Below are 18,518 nucleotides of genomic sequence, written 5' to 3'. Positions count from 1 at the left end.
TAAACTAAATACGTCACCTTTGAATTTGAGTCTGCTGCTTTTAAAATGGTTCAGGCTTGATGATTCCCTAGACATTGGAGAAAGAGCCTCTTCTTCCTTTATATCCAAGCTTTGTCCATTGTCTTCCTGCAGGAGTCCCAGTGGAGTTCTAGATGAAAGATCCTCTCTCTCCTGCCACTGAGCATAAACATGCTCTGTTGTAGGAGGATGAACAGCCTGGGACAACATCCCCCTGAAGAGAGAGTTCAGAAGTTCAAAAATTGAAGCAGCACAAATACAGAATGGTGCTTTCCCTTTTCATTATACAGCACACACCAGAAGTGAAGAAACCCACATAAATTTACCTAATTGATAAAAATATTTAACACTTAAAATATTTACAGTTCTATATAATGTCTTGTATCTCAATAACTGCAGACTTAAACTAATAATAAAGCCTCAAAATTAAAAACTAAAGAAAATACTCTGGCGATGAAGTTAGAAAACCTATTGTCATTGAAACAAAATTAAGCAGACCTGTGATTTCCAGACAGTTATTAAATGAACACCAGACATTTCACAGGGTTGGACATACATGTAAAAGAACTGAAAGACTATGATCCGATCACTTGACATAAATCTAATAGAAGACCTTTGGATCATTTTATGAAGAAAGAAAGAAAAATGCACCATCTCTAGCCAAGAGAACCTAAGAGACATATTTTCTGACCAAAGAAAGATTGTCTTTCTGCTGTGCAACACAAGCATTGAAGAGCCTGATAAAGATTAAGTATGCCATCAAAGAAAGGTGGACATATTGATTAAAAAATAAATCAAAGATTTCAGTCTTGGTTAAAAAAAAAAACCCTCAGTGGTTGTAGGATATTCCTACATTCCTATTCACAATGGTTGAAATGTGCAATTCCCTGGTATTCCTATTCCTATTTATCCCTATTATATACTCTGTATTTATATATGTCTCTGTATGTATATATGTGTATATATGGTATATTTCTGCTCATATTCTGCAACTTCTGTTGGTGCAGTGCTACCGGAAACTGATTAATAATATCTAATCTACAGTGAAGCCTGTACTTCTAATATAGTAAATCTAAACTTTTTATTTTACTGTAAGGAGACATGACTTTAGCTAATTTTATAGTTAGGTGATGTTTTACACAGATGTGCTCATTTCTGTTGTATCTATTGTGAAAAGGGGTGCTTGAGGGAAATGTGATTATGGACTCATGTTTTTATTTTCACTGTAGGTAGAGAAGATTAGAGAGCTACGTGTAAATTTAGGATTTTGTTTGTAGTGCTGAGGTGGGGAAGACCGGAGGCAGGACAGCTGAAGGGGACGGTACAATGGGCGGGACACCGAACCCATAAGATTGTGTTGATTTCCAGTTGTGAGCCAGAACTCGCTAGACGTAGCGGAAGTAGGCTAGGTCTCCGGATGCATCTGTATTTTATTGTAAAGCGCAAATAAAAAGACGTCTGATTTTGGAAGTAAGAGTCTCTGCCTGATCACTACCATTAAAATAATCAGTGAAATCGGCGTACTTCAATATTATCTAGGTACATAACTTTAATGGAGTATTTCTTAAACTTATAAAATGTTAAAAATGTAATACTCACACTGGCAAGTCTTTGGTACAAGGGTCCCACACCTTTGGGTCTTGGCTGTTGAACCAATTAAATACCTCCTCAAGCAGCTAAAAGAGAAAAGTCACTCAATAATTATAAATGTTATAAAACTGAAAACAAACAATCATGCTTAAATCCAGTTCTGCATAACTTCAGGAGACTTTATGTGTTTTCAGCCATACAGCACCTTTAAGTAGTAGGATCGTGCCAAGGCAGTAGGTCTCCGCTCCTCTGGAAGATCTTCCTCTTGCTCTAGCCTCTTTCGCACCACCTGGACCACATCCTCATGGAACATTTTCTATTTAAAAAAGAAAGAAAAAATATTTTGGTGTCCTTGAGATGTTCAATCTTGTGCTGATAGGGCAGCTGCATTTCCAACACAAAGAACGTAACTACAGTGGTCCCTCGTTTATCGCGGTAGTTACGTTCTAAAAATAACCATAACCGATATGTGAAATCCACAAAGTGGTCAACTTTGTTTTTTACAATTATTATAGATGTTTTATGGTTTTAAACGTCGTGACTACACACTTTATACACTGACAGGCTTGAACATTTTACACTTATCTCTCTTGTTTAAACACCGTCAAAGTTCAATCCTTCGTAGAAAAATAAGTCCAGTATTATAGAATAAAACCAAAGGCACCTGCGGTTGCCTTTGATGGTGCAAAACGTTTCATCGACATTACAGGATGACACACGGCACGATATTGATTGACAATGGTCTACAGCCAATCAGAATGCAGAACACAATGCGCTGTAAAAAACAAACAAACAAAAAAGCATGCAAAATTGCACCAAAAAAATCTGCCAAACAGCGAGACCGAAAGGTGAACTGCGTTATAGTGAGGGACCACTGTACCATTCTATATCACATAATAGAGCAGTACAGTTAATTGAATTTGAATCTAGATGACGATTTTGGCATTCCACAATTAAATTGAGCAATATTTAAAATGCATGTTTTGCTAATTAAAATGCAAAAGCAAATGAAGCGTTTCTTTTTTTTTTTTTTTGCCTGTCCCGTTTGGCTCTTTTGCCATCAGAATTATTGTCTAAAGGCAAAGAAAGATGGCCAATGGATTTACTTTACCAAATGGGCCATCCCAGCTTTGCCGTAATGGTCTATTTGATTCACCTTTTATTGTTTATTTTATTTTATTTTTACTTGCTAAATACGGGACAGATTTGACTAGGGAAAAGAAAGGGGAGAAAGAAAGAGGGAAAGAAAAACAGCGGGGAAGAGGGATGGGGATAAAGGGCAAAAAACAAAAACCAACAAAATAAGCAGACAAAAAATACATATATCAATCACCTGGATCACCTGTTGAGAAAGAAAAAAGAAAACAAGCAGAAGAAAAAAAAAAAAGAGCAACATAATAAACAACATCACGATGACCTATGGGAATATGGATCGACAGCGCACAGCGTGCTTTGAGGTAGGAGCCAAAAAGGGTGTAGTTTGTGTGTGTGAGCACCTGTGTGTACACCTGTGAGCATGAGCGTGCTTGTATTAAATCATGTAACGATCTGCTAGAGGGTGTGGGGAGCCACAGCCCCGTCCTCCAGGGCATGAAGCAGGTATGGAGGAGATCAAAACTCCAGACATCCAGAGGCCCCCAGAACACAAGAGACCAGGGAAAACCAACAGAGGGGCAGCTGCGCCACTGTCCCAGAAAGAGCTGAGGAGAGTCCCAGATGAGGGGTCACTCAGCAGCCGCGGAGCAGAAGCCAGGGGGGGTTGTGGTGACGTGCCCGTGAGCTCCGCCGGCAGCCAGCTGTGCCAGAGTGACCGAGCCCCAGGCCGAGGGCACCCCACCCCCAAAGGGGCCCGAGCGAGCCCCAGGCTCCAGGCCCCGACAAGCAGCCACCAAGGAGTGAGCCGGTGTGTACCTGGACGCCCATCCCGGATACAAAGAACCACCAACGCACTGATGTCTGAGAGCGTCTGCCACTGGCAGGGGAAGTGGTGGGGGAGATAGGCCTCCATACCTTGGCGGGCCTGAGGTGTCCCTAGAGAGGTGGCGTCTGATACCCAACCTGACATATAGACACAGACATACAGGCACACACAGATACAGACATCCATTCCCACCCTCATGCTCTCATATGCAATTACTCAACACTCACCCAACGTGGAGACAGACACAAAGAGACACTGTACACACAATCACACTCCCCAAGCGTACTCTATACCCCAGGTCTAGGTACCCTTGCCCCTGGAGGGGGAAACTGCACCCAGACCCAGGTAGTGTTACCCTTTTCCCCGGGGTGGAGAGAAGCAGACTGCCCCGACTCGGCAGCAGCAGGGAGGCCCCACATTCCAGACCCCCAATCGGACGGACAACTCCTCCTCCTAGCCCCCCCGCTCCAGCAGGCCGCAGAGAACGGGGGTGTGAGAAGACTCCAAACCTCCCTCCGCCCGCTCATATGTAGTGTTGATGTATGTGTGTTCTAAGGTGCATTTAAAACCCAGGAGGGCATGGAGCTACCTGCCAGAGAGCAGCAGGTAAGCGCATAGCCCCTCCTGCTAGCCCTCAATGTCTACGTGTATTTAAAATTGAGAGGTGGGCAACGACGCCAGGGGTGAGGTGTACACCCTGATGGTCTTTTGGATTCCATGTAGCGTGCCCACCCCCAAGGTCTTATATGTATGTGTTATGAGAGTGTGAGTAATGTGAATGTCTAAGTTGTGGGATAAAATTGAGGCACAGGCAGCCAGAAGGGGACAGAGGGGGGGATGCCTCCCCTGCACCCTGGTGACACATCTTTACCCCAAGGCCCTGCATGTGTGGGTGATTGTGGTGGAGCGGGAAGAGGGAGGCAGCTGGAGATGGGGAGGGAAGGAAGGGAGGGGCAAGTGACCCTTCCCTGGGGCCAGCTCCCCCGCTGACCCCAGTAGGCACCCCCATACTCTGCAACCCGCCAGGGAAAGGGGGCCCAGGCCCATCCGGACTGGGGCCCAGTTCGGCAGCGCCGCCTGACCCCACAGAGCCCGGGACAGCCCACCCGACCCCACCACAGAGAAACCAGCACCCACCCCGTCATCCACTCATCTTCCAGACTACACAAGACAATAGGCACCCAGGCTGAGATCTTCCTCCACCTCTCCTGTATCTCCCCCTCCTGCAGATTGAGTTCCTGAAGAGAGGAGGCCTCCTGCAAGATGTAACAGCCTCCCTGACCAGTTGAAGAGCCCCTCAGGTGGCTTGATGCACTGGCGGCACCCTGCGCCAGGGCTGGGCCCCCATACACCCACAACGCCGGCAACACACCAACCAGGACCCAAGCCCCCAAGGCCCAGCCAGGGGCCCAGCCCAGAGACTGAGCACCCCCAGAACCCCACGCCCGTCCTGGACCCACCCAGGGGCAGCCAAGCTACCAGGTCAGTAACCCACGTCCGTCAGTACAGACCCTCCCCTAGCCCCGCTGCACACAGCCACGAGGAAACCATCACCTAAGAAATGAAGCGTTTCTTAAATCAGCACGTGACCATGTGCCAAACACAGGTGTTTCCCCCACCAAGTTTGAAGTTTCCTGTGCTAGTCTGACCATGTGAAACTACACTCAAAGACAGATATAACAATGACTCGAAATACTGAACTATGCACAGCAGCAGGGAAAGACTTAGCATAAGTTATGTTAACCATGAAGAAATCAGAGTGCGGTGCAGCTGCACTGTAAAGAAAAGCACAACTAATTTATTCAACCGCCTGAGAATACACCACAAACTCACAAGCAGCTGTTTGAATACATGAAGGCTAAAAAAATGCAATGGTTGCTAATGTGAATCGTGTAGCATCAACTCGCACATCCAGAAAAATAAGCCTGTACAGGGAGTCAGTTCATGTAGCTCAATGGGGTGCACTGAAATTACCAGCCAATCGGATTCTATTTGGAAAAAGTTATGTGCAAACCAGATGAGGGGAGTAACGAAGGCTTCATGAAAATGGTCAACATATTAGACAAACACAGGTCGAGCTCGAGCAATTCTTTATCAAAAGTGGCAAAACCTGCACTGTTTTATTTGCATACATCATACAGGTATAAAGAAAGGAGTGAAAAACATAAGGAGAATAAGGAAGACTGATTTTATTTTGACTTATATTTTTGTACATATATGAAAATGTGAAAGCAATGTTCGGTTTACAATTTGCAATAAAAACTGAACGATCATGATCATAATTTTTACTATGATAATACAGACCTAATGTTTAAATGGAAGCACAATGGAAGCACAATACCAGTTAATCTACTTGAACTGATTATGTGACATTAAATAAGGGGCCATGTACTCACCAGTGTAGTATAAAGGCCTTTGTCAAACTTCTTTCCTACAGCTCGGAGGTCACAGGCTGGCTTTCCTTCTATGCCACTGTCAGGGTCGACCGATCTTTCACACTACAACAGAAGTCGAAGAATATTAAACATCATGCAATTTGAGTAGTTTACTAAAATAAAATAATAATAATACAGTAAACGGAAACATTTTGTTAGCTATATTAAATGATATCTAGCATAAAAACCAACATTTGAGTCATAATAATTAGAGATGAACCAACTGCAATGTGTGACCAGCCTATACCGATTTTTCCTGGTTATGATTTTTTTTTCTGAGAACTACAATTGACAGCATATGCAAACAAGAATCATGTATTTTATGTTCATAATAAAAAATAAACTTATTAAACTTCACAATTTATCCCAAGATGCAGTAAGTTACAGGAACTTCTCTCACTTTAACAACTGAAAATAAAGTGCTCTACTGCTGTAAAGAAGAACACATACATGAAAACGTGTTTCTGTGCACCCACCTTTAACTGACATATTTCACCTTACCTTTAGCAAACAAAAGCAAGTGCAGCAGATTCATATAACAAAAAAACAAAACAAAAAAACGAGTCAGGGACTTGCATCATTTTCCAGTATGTGTAGAACTTCAACAGATAACAGGACATTGATTCTTTTTTCTTTTTCACTTGTCTCCATATGTTTTCCTGTAACTGCTTTGATCTTTTGCTCATGCCAAGGCTTCTTTAAGTTTTGGTTATCTTTACCACTTTTCTTTTGTTAGCTTCTGTAAAAATGTCCATGTTCAGCAGGATAAGTTTGAGTTAAGCATCTGATTAAGTTTTCGGCAAAAGGTTTCGTAGTGCTTTCCCTTGCAGGTTACTTTAGCAAACTTCACTCACAACATGTTAACATATGGCTGTGAGTGGGTGCATGAGTACTTGTGCATGTTGTGCATGCATGAAATGGACCAGCTCATATCAGGCTGAACGGCTGGTCACCGGTTGGTGTTGAGAACACTGAAAATCATCCGATTCCAGTCCCCGGCAAGTCAATCAGTGCATCACTAATAAAAATAGAAGCAAAGTCTCCTACCTGTGAGCAGGTAACAAGGTGCTGGGTGAGGGTGGACGAAAGCAAGCATGCTAGCACCTTCTCCACCCCAGCCCTGAGCTCAATGTAGAGAAGCTCTCTCCAGGCACTGGGTTGGGTCACACTACATGGTCGACATGAATACACTACACTCTCTGGCAGGCTGGACAGGATCTCATACAGCTCATCTGAAATTATTTTACAGGAGAGATATTTTGGATGGAGGCAGAGAAATCCACTCATAATCAAAATTCACAAATGCAATCTAAGAAAAATATTCATGCTCAGCTGACAGTAGCAGATAACATTTAAGTTTGATAATGTTGTTCCAGTATTAAGAAGCTTCAAAATTGTATACCATCAATGTTTACAGAGTCAATAATAAAAATCACCTGTTAGATCCTCACACTTGGCATGAACCCAATGGTTGCAGGTGCCACACTGCATCATCTGACTATCATAGTCATTGTCCTCATAACACTTGAAGCAGATTGGACAGTAGTTACCTAAAAAAGAGACATTCAGACAAGTTAAAGAAACTGAAAATTCACCAAATGATAAACTTATTGTTAAGGTTAAACTGTCGCCTCACCCTGGTCATAGAGTTTTGAACAATCTGGACATAGTCCTTTGTCATGGTTCCACTCAGTGTCCCAACTCTTTCCTGGTGTGACGCCACAACTTTTGCACCTAGTGCATGTCATACACACCTGCACAAAATATTACTATGAGAAATCGGCAGGTTGTAGTAAATATCCCTACAATTGTGTTTTTTTGAGTAACCTACCCAGGCTTTCCTCTTCTTGTTTTGTTTTGGGTAGTTTGGTCCCAAACAGGAGGCATGATAGCAGTTCTGGCATCGTTCACACTCTAATAAAGGCTGAGAAAGACATGGAAGCAAACAGATTAAGTACATACCAATAAGAAAGCTAAACAAGACAAATAAAATGTTTTAACCTTTGAGAGCCTGTTTTTCCTTCCGCACACATGGCAAAACTTGCAGCGTCTGCAGCACCAGTTTTCTTTGTTCTCCTCTGAGGGGCGCTCCGCTGGCTCAAGGCAAAACTTGTGGAAAGGTTCACAGCACACTTGGCAATACAGCATCTGTAAAATGAGGGTCAGAGGAAAAAAAAAAAAAAGAACATGTAAATAACAAAAAAGGACACTTTGATATCTGAATCATGTAGTGTTTAATGTTTATCTAAACTTTTTGAAAATACAAGGTGGTAAGCAGGAGACTGAATATTTAAATTAAAATTGAGTAGAAATCATCAGTTACCTCGTGTTGCCCTTTACTGGCACAAAGGAAGCAGACATAGGGTGGCATGGGAGGCGCAGAGGTCAGTATACTTAATCCACCCATATTCCAGACATTCTCCAAAGCACAGTCCTCCTGAAAATGAGACAAAAATTTAAAAAGATAAATAAATTTAAAAAATTAAAGATTTTCACAGTAGTTACCATTACCCTACTCTTTCCATTAATCAATGCCCATATAGATATTTACACTATGTTGTTGATTGAACTGTGGATTAACTTTGTGTATTAAATTTAATGCAAGTTGTAATTTGCATTTTCACACATGTAAAACTTTCATTCATAGATTAAAAAAATAATTTGACAGATCAGAAGGAACAAAACTCTAATGAATGATGTATGGAACGCTGCACATGTGGGAATTTAGATTAACACCGACCTCTGCTGGGCAAAACATTATACTAACGTGAAAACATGAAATGCATTTTAAATTATTACAGGTGTTAGCTGTGTGTACATCTTCTGTGGAGTAAATAATATTTGAGGAAGGCAAATAAGAAACCAAGTATGTCTCCAAATACATAACTCTAGTTATTACTTTCCAACAGGGAATACAACTCTGGAATTTAGGAATATATGAAACAAAGACAAAACAAACAAAAAACCCCTACCTTAAAATCAACCCTGATTTTGTGAGTAGGTTTAGAAGATTCAACAGTTCGCTGCTCAAATCCATGGGCCAATGCAGCCAGGACACTGGGAGGAGTCTGCTCCAAAGGACCCTGAGACTGGAGACCCTGAGAGACCACCGCAACCTACAGACATGCATAATAGCTAATTAAATTGCTGATTGCTAAAATTCACTGCATTAAATTAGCAAAAGAAAGGGAATGTAAGAAAATCCTGAGACAGTTTGTGCAGAAACGTCTGGTTTGTTTGGTCAGTAACAGTAACGAGTGTGATGTTAAGCACAGCGTGCCAGAGCTGGACATTTTTTGTCCTTGTTGGCCAAACATAAATATACTTCTATACAATTGCCACAAATTTCCATTATACAAGTTAAGTACAGTTTAAGCACCAATTAAATCCAGAATTACCCACCTTCTCAGGTTTACGTCGAGCTGACGGCACACGGTGAGAACTGGACTTTCGATGCCTGACCTCATCATCTGATATGTCTCCCAAGAATCCTTCCAGCGACACAAAGTCTTGAGAACATCATGGAAAAAACAATTTACTTTATTAGAGGCTTTGTAATCGTAATAGTACACAATATCCAAACTTAAATGACTACACAGCTACTTGCTATTCTTAAAAAACAAAAGAAGCAACTAGACTGTGTCAAGCAGTTGCTGAGTATTAATTTACCTTGACTGAAACGGGGTCCGACACCTCTTCTCCTTGCTGGTGAGGCAGAGCTCGAGAGAGCTTTATCATCTAGATCTGAGTCGTAATCCACCAGGTCAAAATAGACACGGGGTTTAACAACACGCTTCGGCTGCTTTCTCAATGATGGACTGTGGCCGTCACTCTGGAGACCAGACGGTGAGTCATTCCCTTCGTCGTTACTTGAATGACCCCCACTGAGAGAGGATCGCCTTCGCTTAGAGGAACCTAAAAGAAAACAGTGGTGACACTGATATGTAAGAACTACTGCAACATGAAGTGTGCACAGAAGGGGAAAAATTACCTTTGGGTGCCGTTCTCCCACTTAATCTGCGTGCTTTCCTCTCCTCAATTTGGTCACATCTCTTATACCTTGTGATTAAAATAAAATAAATACAAATTTTTAGAATAAATCAGAATTCACCACATTGTCCTACGCGCCACAAAAACTACCAAACGTAACTTACACACAACACTGCCGCTTGGTATTGGGACCACCAAACTTGGGTTTGTCCAGGCAGTTAATGCACTTGCCACAATCATCTTCGTGATTGCAGCCTTTGCATACGCCACACCTTCTAGATCGATACCCAAACGGTCCAAGTCCTTTCCGCTTTACAAAATTTGATGGTTTCTTGACCTTGGTGACCTTTGGATCTGACAGCCCAGGACTGTCAGATTCAGATGGAGAACCAACATCTGCAAGAACAAAAATGCAATAAGAATGGGAAAATAATGCCTTTCATGCACGATTTGAGATTATCTGAACAGCAGCTCTTGTTCTCTTTCCCAAATGCATTCTCAGCCACATCAAACAGCAGCGGTATAGATAAAAATAGTAAAGATGCAATGATGAGACACTAAATATATAAATGATCAAGAAAAGTCTGGTTACAGTGAATATCAAATAAAAACTAATCAGTTGTACAACTGATTGCTGGAAGTTAGATAGCGTTACTTATGTTTGAGTTAGGAAACAAATTTGTTTATAGGAACTGTTCAGACAAGCAGTGTAATGTCATTGGTCATATCTACCTTTAGTGACCGCTGATGGGGAAATGCCAGATCTTTCATGCAGTGGCAAGGCACTAAGTCTGGGAATATCATCTGGTACCATGGCACGTGGCTGCCCGAGGACCACGGATGCAGCACGGCACACATGCTTGATACGTGGACCTCCTGCTCTACGGAACTCCTGGCACAGTGGGGAGATGACCTGCGGCTGAGGAAGGAAATAAAAATGTCATGAGGCTTTAGTTTACACGGGATGAGCTTCCCCGTTTATATTATTGTTCAATTTCAGCTCAACACAAGGGTTTTTTTATCCGCTTGGTACAACCACAGACAGAAACAAGATTTTTAGTGAGATCAATGCTCGCTCCCCTCGAGCCTATTGATTTCCACGCTTACTTGTACTTGAGGCGGTTCTTTCTTGACTGGAACGTCTGAATGAAGCTGCACCCTCTGCTTCCTCCTTTGTCTTTTAGAGGTCATATCTTGAGACCTGGCTCCAGCCGGGCCAGATAACAGCTGCAAGGTTAATTTGAAAAGAAAAAAAAAAACACTGATCCATAACGTATCACTCAAAACAACTGTCTTTATATGACGTGTTCTTCCTCTATGACATGTTATTAAGCCAGGTTAAGCTACTAACAAACAGTCAATGTATACAATGAATTGAAAACACGCTTGTGGTGACGGTGACCTTACCCCAGACGACTTAAGCTGTTTCTGCTGGTCAATTTTAATAAGCTGAACCTTGGCTTTCCTGAGGAGATTGAACATTCTTTTATTTGCACCAGTGAGTCGTGCTCTTTGTGGTACTCCCTTCTCCACAGACCCAAGAGAAATGCCCCCACATCTGCCTGAGTTCTGTACTGACTGCAACTCTCCTGTGGAAGCAATACAAGCCATTTTCAGGTCTATGGTATAGTCTTGTTTGCACGATTGTGTAAGTGATGAATCAAAAGTTGCTTAACATTAGTATGGTGTTACCTGAGTGAGGCTGGGCAGTGTCTTTTGCAGCTGTATCTTCCACTTGGCCATGTTGCAATGTGAGTGACTTTGGGTTAGTAGTCCTAACACAGACAGAAACTTTTCTCACTACTCCAGGCGTATCTAGGTCTTCGATCTTAAGCTTGGACTTGTCTTTCTCTAAGCTTGTATCCCGTTGCCTAAGACTAATGCTCATGGCTTCATCATCAAGTCCTTCTGCTAAATCAACAGGAGGCTGGAGTGGTTTGCTCGCACCATCGGGCTCTGTTGGGTTTTTGCTTTTAAGTCCAAGTTGTGGCTTCTTCAGCCTCTGATATATCTTGAGGTGAGTCGTTTGCTTAGTGAACTTAGGGCAGCTTTTCTTTTTCTGAATATCAAGGAGGTCAGTAGATAGTTCTGTAGGCTTATCAACTGGTGTCAGTGAAAACAGATCCTCACCTTTGTTTTCTGGAGTTTTGTCCAGTGTATTCACTTCCTTGCCTGACTTTTCTGGATGCCATTTAAAACTAGAGTTCTTTAGAAGGGACCTGTTCTTATCATTTTTGACACTTTTTCTCTCAGAAAACAGGCTATCGGCGAGATCAATACTTTCATCGAGGTCCTGAGCTGAAAACAGATCGACGTCCAGTTGAGCTTCACTCAATATGTCCTCCTCGTCAATAGGCAGGATTGGAGATATTGCTCTGTCTGCCCCGTCATCTCGCCTCTTTCCTGGACGTATTTGCAAGCCCAGTTGTAAACCCTTTTTTGGGGAGTTTCTCCGAGGCAGTACAGACATTCCTGCATCATCCATAAACCTCTGCGGGGTCTTGATCACCCGAGAGGATCTGGCACTTACCACAGGCATTATGAAGTGCTTAATGTTTTTTATGAACTTTGACTTACTGCGCTGAGCCTCTGCAACATCTGCCTGCCCCCCATCAACTAATGTGTCTGTTTCCTCCTGCTTCAAACTATCTTTGTCAAGTCCTGTATCTATCAGCTTGGAAATGACTTTAGGTTTTGGTCTCTTAGAGCCAATAAACTGAAGACTTGACTGCTTCTTTTTGTACTTTTTATGTACCCCAATAAGTTTGGAGCTTGGGGATGGTGCGTTAGCTGCCAGTGGGGTAGAAATTTCACCATCTCCCTCTTCAGTTTGTTCACTTTCAGGTAATTTGAGTGGGGCAAATTTTCCATCTTTGCTCCTGTGTCTGTGTTTCTGGCGCTGACCAATCAAGTTTTTACGTTTCTTTTTTCCTTTTTTCTGAGATGCCATTGATGCATTTAGATCACTTGTTTGACATTCCAGTGACAAAGATTGCTGACTTTCAATTGACTGAATGTCCATTTCTTCCTTTACTAATGGCTGTATCTGTTCTTCCTCCACAGACACAGGGTCCTGTTTGGTCTCTGGCGGAGGGCAATCTTTTGTTTCCAGCTGGCTTACCTCTGTTACTAAAGGCTGAGTGTCTTCCTCTTGAACAGGCTCTGTGTTAGTAGTGTCAACTGTAACAGGCTCTGTGTTGACAGCAGTTTCAGTGGAAACGACAGCCTTCTTCCTAGGAACAGACTTCTTTTTACCTAGTTTGTTATTCCTACATCTTCTAGGCTTGGAAGGCACAGGCAATGGTTTGGCCTCACTAAACTGTGGTTCGGCCTCATTAATCTGTGGTTCTACCTCATTCTCCACCTTTGGCGGGGAAGCTTCACCTGGCAACTGTGAGGGGTCTTCAGCAATATTTGAGGTATCCTTGTCAACAATTTCAGAGGAGTTTACAAAGGTCGTTTGCGATGGCTCCTCAGTCAAATCGAGACAAGGGTTTTCGGGAAGAACTTGTGAACTGGAATCTTCAGTTGAAACCTGAGAAGAATCTTCAACATGAACCTGCGGGGCATCTTCATCCTGTACACTTGCTCTAAGCTTTCGTTTTGGAGTGTTCACCGGCTTCTGACTGACAGACTTTGTTGGTGACGAATCAAGGCTTGATGTTCTCCTCCTTAGCCTCCTTGTTGGTGTGACATCAACATCCAGACATGCTGATTTATCCTCATTAGTTTCATTCTGATCTATTAAAACATCCTCTTTCTCCTCTCTTTCCAACATCTTTTCAGCCACAGGGCTGACCTGCTGAATTAAAAAAGAAGGCTTTGAACTTTTATGTTTGCCAGGAGAGGAGACCTTTTTAATTTGAAGAGGGGGGACAACTTTCCCACAGTCCGTTTTAGTGATTTCTTGTGGAGATGCTTCAGCCGTGTGTTCCACTGCAACTTCAACTTGTAAAGAGGTCTTTTCCTCCAACGGCTCCTCGGCGTTGTTTTGGGAATCCTTCTGATTACTCTCATTTTTCTCAGTGCTTTCGCTCTCCTGTGGAACTGTGTCATCAAGTTTGGATTCATCATCAATTCCCTTTAAATTTTCACTGACACTGGTATCACAAAGAGTGGGCTGATCAACCTCACTTACAGCATTAGGTGTTACTGTGAAAGTGTTTTCAGCGCGTGGCGTCTGACTTCCTCCCTTTACTAACGTCAAAGTCCAGATAAATTTTCTTCGTTTTTTCTTTCGAGACGTATTCTTCCCCGCGGACTGTGCATCGTATTTAGGGTTTCTGATCTTTATTAACTTTAAGCTTGGGACCCTCGTGTCCTCATTCTTCAAAGGCAAACTGTCAATGGGTTGCACAGCTGAGTTATCAGTCTCTGACAATGACAGACCTTGGTTTTCTGGCACTGTATCATTTTTATTCAGCCTCCTGCTTTGCCTTCGTCTGTTACTTCCCGCTAATGGTTTGGCCTCTGCTGTCCGCGAAGCTTCTGACTTGGACGCTGCTAAACTTTCTGCTGCAGGTGCGCTCACCGTGGCTCTTTCAGAGAGTGGGTTTGTGACTCTATTGCTCCTACGAGTCACTAGTTGATTAACTTCAGGACCCTGGCCAGCAGCAGTTTCCTTATGCTTTAATTTCTTTGCATGTGATTTTGGCTCTACAGTCCCGCTCTCTTTTACAGAATCAGGTTGATCAACAGATTCTTTCTCCTTTGATTTTTGGTCACTAACCACAACTTTGGCGCTAGTCTGGCATACAGGCTCTGTTGTTTTTAAAGCAGATCTCCCACGCCTTCTCACAGGTACCGTCCCCCCTCCTTTATCTTCTGTGCCATGCTCATCCTCTTGTGGTTCAGCTTTTAATTTGACATGAGCACTTAAAATCTGGTCACCCTCAATGTCCTTGGTTTTAGGCTCATCCTGATCTCCTTTCATCTTAAACTTCTTTGCAGATTTTTTCTGAGGCTCCTTTACAGTTTTGATTTTCTTTTTGGCCACCAACTTTATAGTAATCCTCGGTGCTGCTGATGAAGCTCTGCTCTTGGCGGGCTGTCGACCCAGGGTGCTTTTTCCTTTCGAACCTTTCTTGCAATCTTTTGCTGGTTTTGCTTCGAGGGACACGTCGTGCATTTGCTCCGAAGACTTCACATCTTTTATCGGGTCAGGTGGTGCAGCTGCCTTCACTGCTGGCGTTTTAAGTGGTAGCTTCTCACTTTGACGTTTCGATTTTGTGTTGGCAGCATCACCTGCAAAACAAAGGTATTAAATGAACACAAAATCGTCTGACAAAACTATATAGAAAACATATATTATATTGCATTTCGTGCTTAATTCATTTCCTAACTTGTGGGTTATTTACAAATAACACCAAATATTTCATGAGATTAAATAACAGCTTGCTCTTTACCTTTGGAAGAATTTTGTTGAGACAATATGGGTCCCTTGGAACCTTTTGTCTCAGCTTCAAATCCTTTGAAATCATCCCCCTTGAAAAATAAAACCGCAATTAACACTTGAAGCCACTTTGCACTTTGCTGGAAACTGTTAAACCATCAGGATAAACAATAACTAAAGTTGTAGGTCTCAGTGCAGAAAAAAAAAATCCTTTGCATGCACATGCTTTTAACACGTAACACATTAACAAATCAATATATGTGGATCATAGCATATCTGAACAAGGGCTTTTCTAACAATATAGCAAACAAGTCTGACTTTTTAAAATGAAACTCATCAATAGTACATGACTGTTTTGCTCTTTCTAAGTAAAGGTTGAAACCAACTACCGTCATTCATCATGGGTTGTTATACAGATATCATAAATACGTTGTGCATTAGTAACAGCAACAAAAAAAAAGAAAAAAAACATGTGGCTGAGTAGGAAAACTTCCTATAACGTTATTACATAATATAGACCGTTTACTACCTAATGCAACAAGATACGTCAACAGGTTTGATATGAATGTCAAATAAGCAGCTACGGAAAAAAAAACCTGCTGGTAAATCTTGCTATAATTACTATTCTCTTTGAGTACTGTACATCCCCATACCCACAACTGGGATCTTAACTCATAAAACAGCGCCACTCTTACGAGCTGGCATTTTACTTAAACTTTATGAGGTGAGTTTGAACGCTTTCGATTCCAACAAGGTTGCATTTGACTTTGGCACACTTCTGCACCACCATTTAAACCTGACGTGTTTGGTGACATTAGCTAGCGGTTAGCAAACCCAGCCCTCCATAAAGCATTCAACCTAATTTGTCAAAGTTATCTATGTGGTACAAATAAGCTCCGACGTATGTGCGGTCTTATTTAAAGTAACGTTAGCTAAGCAGACTACTCTGCCCGAGTCTATGCAGCATGTTAGCAGTTAGCCACTGTGCGGGGTACGGAGGCGCTATCCTTCCCCTTCTTTGTGTTCACTATTAGCTAGCTAGCTGCTACTCTGGCCCGAGTGGGCCATACATGAAATAACTGAGACTCCTGATTACAAACTCGCGTTCCCGCATAATGTGTTTTTTAACAATTAAAACTCTTACAGTTATGCATGCTATGACCCTTTAAATGTTTAAAAATTCTGGGAGCAAATTAAGCAACAGTGCTGCTGCGGTGACTTGAACAGCTTTGCTGCTTTGGCTGGAGTGCTTATTTTGTGTTACGACTGTTCATTAAATGTAATGGAGAGCTCCACTGTGCTAACACTTAGCATACAGTTTTAGCTTAGCAAGCTTGAAGCTAAAGTTAACGCTAGCCTGGAGGATGTTGACATTTCTCCATGGTACTAAGCAGTCACACTGTTGTGCCTTGCTCTCTTTCTGGTGCATTAACGATCACACAAAATGTGAGAAGATGAAATAAAGATACTAACTCCTGGGTGGGTGTGGGACCTCACCTCTTCACTCCCACTAGAGCTGTATCCAGCCTGGCCAAGGATCTTGTGGCTTTCCTGTATTCCAAGCAAGCGCAAGTGAGACTGGTCTTCGTTTAACGATAGAACCAGGTTTGCGGGCCTTGGCCCTCCGTTAGTCACATCATCAGCTTCTAAGCCCGATCGCCCGAGTTGCCAACGCTTCTCAGAGCGCAAACGACTGCGTGATGACCAAGGCCGACCGGGAAAACGACCTCTGGCCGTAGCGGTTCCACCTTGGCCTCCTACGGCAGCCGCGGTTGCTGATCCGCATCCCGCTGCCGCCATCATTGCTTCAACAACAACACACACCGACGGCTAGCAGCTCGAGGAGAGACAAGAGGGAAGGCGCGAGATGGGAGGGGGGAGCCGCAGTGCTGCACGGGAAATTGAGTTTATTTTCCCACTAAGCGAGGGGAAAGTGACGTGTACATGTGCGGTTGTACGTCAAATTGTTATGTGACACTCCTGGCTGTGGTTTAAAATTTAAATGTTGCTTAGCTGTATATACTATTAAAACATAAAAAATAATTAAATCTCAAAAAATGGTCAAATGTTGTGTCATTTTGCGTTTCAAGACAATTTCAAGATAATTAAATGGAACCTAACAGCGTTCAAGATCATCTTCAAAGCAGAGATGGCAACTTAGCACAATATTGTGAGTTTCGTGCTCATTTATTAGAGCAGTGGCCGTCTTTTTTAATCGCTCCATTTAACAGTATTGACAGAGGTAGCACTGAAATGAAATTTAATTGAAGGAGAAATGCGTTAAGGCTGCATAACTGAATGAATGTTTTGATAATTAAATGCGTTACATCTACCAGCATTCTTGACTATACACATAGTCAAACACTAGGTGGCAGTATGAATCCTTATTGCGATAATGAAAGGCTAACGATGAAGGTGTTTAAACCTTCATTCACTTAGTTTATTTATTGTTAATTAGGAATTAATTAACGGAGTTGCAGATCATGCCATATATAAGAGGACCTGGTTGATCAGGTTAAGGAATATAATATAATAATATAATAATAATAATATATATTATGCAAATATTCAGGTAACATCAGAGTTTTTAAAAAAAGGTTAAAGGTTGGTTAGTTCCGTTATCAGGGCTATATTTTTTTGTTTTTTTTATTTTGTATTACTATTTCCAAAAGTAGGTATTTTACATCCAAACCATGCACAAACAGAGAGCTGAATGAAATTAAACTCTTGAGTAAGTTGTTAAAACTTGCAAATGATAAGAAGGCTGTAAAATGAATTGCATTATTTGATCATTTTTTACTTATTTTGACATCAGCCCAATTTTGTTTCTATGATAAATTTGTATTTGAGTATCTATTTTCTCTTCTTAATATCTTATACTTTCTCCCTTTTTCTATTTCAATTTTATACTTATATTTTGAAGAAAATGATTGTCAGTGTTATTTTCTGAAATGGCAGACACTGGGGCTAAACTAGTCACTTAAACAGGATGGTGTAGAGGTGGCACTTTTTAAAATGGGAGCAAAAGCACCAACAGTGCTCAGAATAAAGAAAACATAATGCAGGGCAAATTGGAAAATGTCAAGAGAAGGATACACTGGAACAGATACTCTTGAATTGAGCGCCTGTTCATTTCTCAGTTTACTGCAAGGGGTACTAATAGTGGCACTGC

General features: G+C 42.0%; 1 protein-coding gene across 2 annotated transcripts in view; it reads right to left on the bottom strand.

Annotated features, from left to right (window-relative positions):
- The window catches only part of kmt2bb (lysine (K)-specific methyltransferase 2Bb), a 29,688-nt gene extending 12,493 nt beyond the window's left edge, over positions 1-17,195 (bottom strand). The window contains exons 1-21 of one of the 2 annotated variants that reach the window (XM_006801458.2): positions 16,820-17,195; positions 15,360-15,438; positions 11,647-15,198; positions 11,362-11,543; positions 11,062-11,181; positions 10,687-10,873; positions 10,119-10,350; positions 9,956-10,023; positions 9,634-9,879; positions 9,367-9,473; positions 8,937-9,080; positions 8,288-8,401; positions 7,966-8,112; positions 7,796-7,888; positions 7,601-7,718; positions 7,401-7,514; positions 7,012-7,196; positions 5,926-6,027; positions 1,814-1,924; positions 1,618-1,694; positions 18-232 (exon numbers count right to left, since the gene is read on the bottom strand). In XM_006801458.2, coding sequence (XP_006801521.2) covers positions 18-232; positions 1,618-1,694; positions 1,814-1,924; positions 5,926-6,027; positions 7,012-7,196; positions 7,401-7,514; positions 7,601-7,718; positions 7,796-7,888; positions 7,966-8,112; positions 8,288-8,401; positions 8,937-9,080; positions 9,367-9,473; positions 9,634-9,879; positions 9,956-10,023; positions 10,119-10,350; positions 10,687-10,873; positions 11,062-11,181; positions 11,362-11,543; positions 11,647-15,198; positions 15,360-15,438; positions 16,820-17,149 — 6,523 coding nt within the window. In that variant the 5' untranslated portion in view covers positions 17,150-17,195. The remainder of the gene's footprint in view (positions 1-17; positions 233-1,617; positions 1,695-1,813; positions 1,925-5,925; positions 6,028-7,011; positions 7,197-7,400; positions 7,515-7,600; positions 7,719-7,795; positions 7,889-7,965; positions 8,113-8,287; positions 8,402-8,936; positions 9,081-9,366; positions 9,474-9,633; positions 9,880-9,955; positions 10,024-10,118; positions 10,351-10,686; positions 10,874-11,061; positions 11,182-11,361; positions 11,544-11,646; positions 15,199-15,359; positions 15,439-16,819) is intronic. The other variant, XM_006801459.2, reaches the window with a different exon arrangement.
- Positions 17,196-18,518: the final 1,323 nt, after the last annotated feature.

Source organism: Neolamprologus brichardi, chromosome 11, assembly GCF_056152115.1.
Source record: "Neolamprologus brichardi isolate AB-2024 chromosome 11, ASM5615211v1, whole genome shotgun sequence".
Lineage (NCBI taxonomy): Eukaryota > Metazoa > Chordata > Actinopteri > Cichliformes > Cichlidae > Neolamprologus > Neolamprologus brichardi.
The sequence above is the reverse complement of the archived record's forward strand: the minus strand, read 5'-3'. Positions and strand labels throughout refer to the sequence as shown.